This window comes from Nanorana parkeri, unplaced genomic scaffold, assembly GCF_000935625.1.
Source record: "Nanorana parkeri isolate BGI_ZX_2015 unplaced genomic scaffold, ASM93562v1 scaffold1709, whole genome shotgun sequence".
Taxonomy (NCBI): Eukaryota; Metazoa; Chordata; class Amphibia; order Anura; family Dicroglossidae; genus Nanorana; species Nanorana parkeri.
In genome coordinates this window covers 314,126-317,000 of record NW_017307977.1, presented here as the reverse complement: position 1 = coordinate 317,000, position 2,875 = coordinate 314,126, and the positions used below count along the sequence as shown (strand labels likewise).

General features: G+C 41.2%; 1 protein-coding gene across 1 annotated transcript in view; it reads left to right on the top strand.

The window, feature by feature from the left end:
• The first annotated feature begins 1,920 nt into the window (after positions 1–1,920).
• The window catches only part of GNGT2 (G protein subunit gamma transducin 2), a 9,000-nt gene continuing 8,045 nt past the window's right edge, over positions 1,921–2,875 (top strand). The window contains exon 1 of the mRNA XM_018571246.1: positions 1,921–2,004. Coding sequence (XP_018426748.1) covers positions 1,921–2,004 — 84 coding nt within the window. The remainder of the gene's footprint in view (positions 2,005–2,875) is intronic.

Genomic DNA, 2,875 nt, shown 5'->3' with positions numbered 1-2,875 from the left:
CCCTACTGGTGACGACAATTTAACATATTTAAAAAAAAAGGTAATTTGACTTCATCATAACTAATTATCATAATTAATATGGCAATGCTAAAATGTATTTGGTCCTGCCAATAAAGCTTAATTAAATTTCATTTTCTAATTTTCCAAAAAACAACCTCCCCCAGCAGCAGAAGAAAACCTCTGATTGCTCAAACAAACAGTCACTTTTCCGTTGTAACGAAATTCGGATTTGGATCCGAAAATCATTAACGGAATTTCGTACATCATGCCTATTGTGTAATGCAACTCTCAGCAGCAGAAGAGAACCTCTGATTGGTCAACCAAACGAAATACGAATTCCGTTAACGGATTCCGGATCCGAATTTCGTATTTCTGATTAAAAAAAACTACCATCAACTCCAATATATTAACAAAGGTATTTTGCTTGTTAAACTTCATCATAATGTTCGTAACGGAACGAAATTCCGTCAACGGAATTTCGTATTTCCTGCCTGTATGTATTGTAATGCAACCCTCCGCAGCAGCGGATCCGTATTTCGTATTAAAAAAAATCTTGTCATGTTGTTCAACCTCATTTACAGGGGTAATATTAGTTCCCGTTTCAAAGAAATTCGGATCTGAAATTCGTTAACCGAATTTCGTATTTCGGATATAATTCAGAAACTGCAATTCGGATTTCGGACGCTCCGAATTTCGGAATTTCAGGAAAATTCGTCCGAATTTCGATTCGTAACGAAACGAATCGCACATGTCTAGTATTTTCCCAACACAATTCCACCACCTTCTATAAAGTCATAAAAGTAACTTTCCTTATCTATTTCCTGTATCTCCCCCTTTATTATGTGTGGTGTTAGACTGTATATTCTGTTGTTTATGGAGATCATAAGGGCCGGTGCACACCTAGGCAACACCCCACCGCACGGCAATCGTGCACGATTTCCGGGCGGTCAGGAGTCGCCCAGGTGTGCACCAATCGCGCTGTGGGTGCCATGTGATGGCCGCACCCCTTGTGCAAGTGAGAGACAAATAGATGATAGAGAGAGAGAGATAGATAGATAGAGAGAGAGATAGGGAGATAGATGGATACTGTAGATAGAATTCTTTAGTGTGTTGGGATGCCTTGCAGATGCGTGTATGGTACAGTACAGTGCATGGCGGGAATGAACATGCTACCACGGGAGGCCTGAATGCTCATGGATGTTTTGGTGAGGTGCACGTTCCTCCCTGAAAAAGGACCTTTGGGAGAGCACACTGTGGAATGTTTAATAAAACAGACAAACAAGGAAGAAGGGATAAATCACGTCTTAGAAATCACCCTTGTGGTGCTTATCTAGTAAGTGGCAGAAACCGTATTCATCACAGCTAACAAATGGATGCAAATGCCTACACAAATAGCCAGCACTCTTTGCTTATAGCATAAGATGGCAGCAGGCCATCATATATTAAACAAATGTGTGCATTAAACACCTCTTTCTATTCTGATGCACCCGGTGCATTCGTTTTCCTGATCTTACATACATCTATACACTGCCCCTCCTGACTGAGCTATAAGCAGGTTACACTTTAAGTCCTTTATCAGATTAGGATTAAAGGAGGATCTTCCATCTGTGGCCCTCTATATTGCGGGACTGAGTGAGAGCGATCAGATATGAGAGGAGAGAGCAGGGCCAGGCTCAGTGTTCCCTGGTCTGTGGCAGAACAAAATACACAGATAAAGATATCAAACAACCATCTTCGAACCAAGTGATTTGAACAGCCAACGGGCCACCTTCTGATCGCTGTTTTGTTTCTCTCTGGACCGGCAACTCCAAGCTTCTAGGTCTTCTACTAAATCTTAATATCAACAACTACTCTAGTACGTAGTTACTCTGTAAAGTCCACCAAAACCATTCTGCTGGGTGGTCCACCTCGAACTCTCCAATGGCTCAAGACATGACAGAGAAGGACCTTCTAAAGATGGAAGTAGAACAGCTAAGGAAGGAGATAAAGACAGAGAGGGCACTGGTAATGTTTTTTCCCTTTAACTCCTATGTCTTTGCATTACCCTAGCGGTTTGTGAATTGTGTCATCCTGTCTTAAAATACAATTTTACCAATTTTGGGTCTGACTTATAGAGATCCTGGCCATTCCTCCAGGACACACTGAATCTGGTGCTCTTTTTAATATCTCATCTTATAAATGTACATCTGCTTGTCAGTTGACATCCTGTTGGATATTTAGATTCCATTATTGCAGAGAGGCAGAAAGCGTCTTTCATATTATTTATTGTGGTTTGGTACCCATGTTTGGCCTGTGATTGCCATCCTGTACTACTGTTCTACTTTGCCCTGTCTATTAGAATGTAGCCGATAGAGTACCCTGTAAAAACGGCCATGGCTATTGGCTAGATTGGGTAGTTTTAAGAGTATTCTGCCAATAATCTTTACTTGTATAGGCCCATCCTACATATGCAGTTATGCAGTGACAGCATTCCCATTTCCCATTGTGTGTAGACGTATAACTACATTAATTGTTCCCTTAAAGAATCTTCAAATTTGGCTCAGTTTCAAACCCCAGACCTACCAGATTAAGTTAGTACACATGTTTATATCTTCTAAAACTTATCAGGCCCTCAGCTTAATCTGACGTGGGTTGGCCATCTTGATTCACCGGTATGGCCTAGTAAACACTTGAATGCTATATTTATATATAGGGTCTTGTATTAGTACCAACTCCTTCTCAGTCAGTTGAATAGGTTGTGGAAGAATTGAATGCATGGAGGGGTATTGGAGGTTTTTATTAGGATCGTTAGGGATTTGGAGTGTTGGATGGAGGGGTGTTCAGGTAGGTTCGAAAGGTGTGGTTGGTTTATCATAGGTCAAGTTTGGGGGGTGGG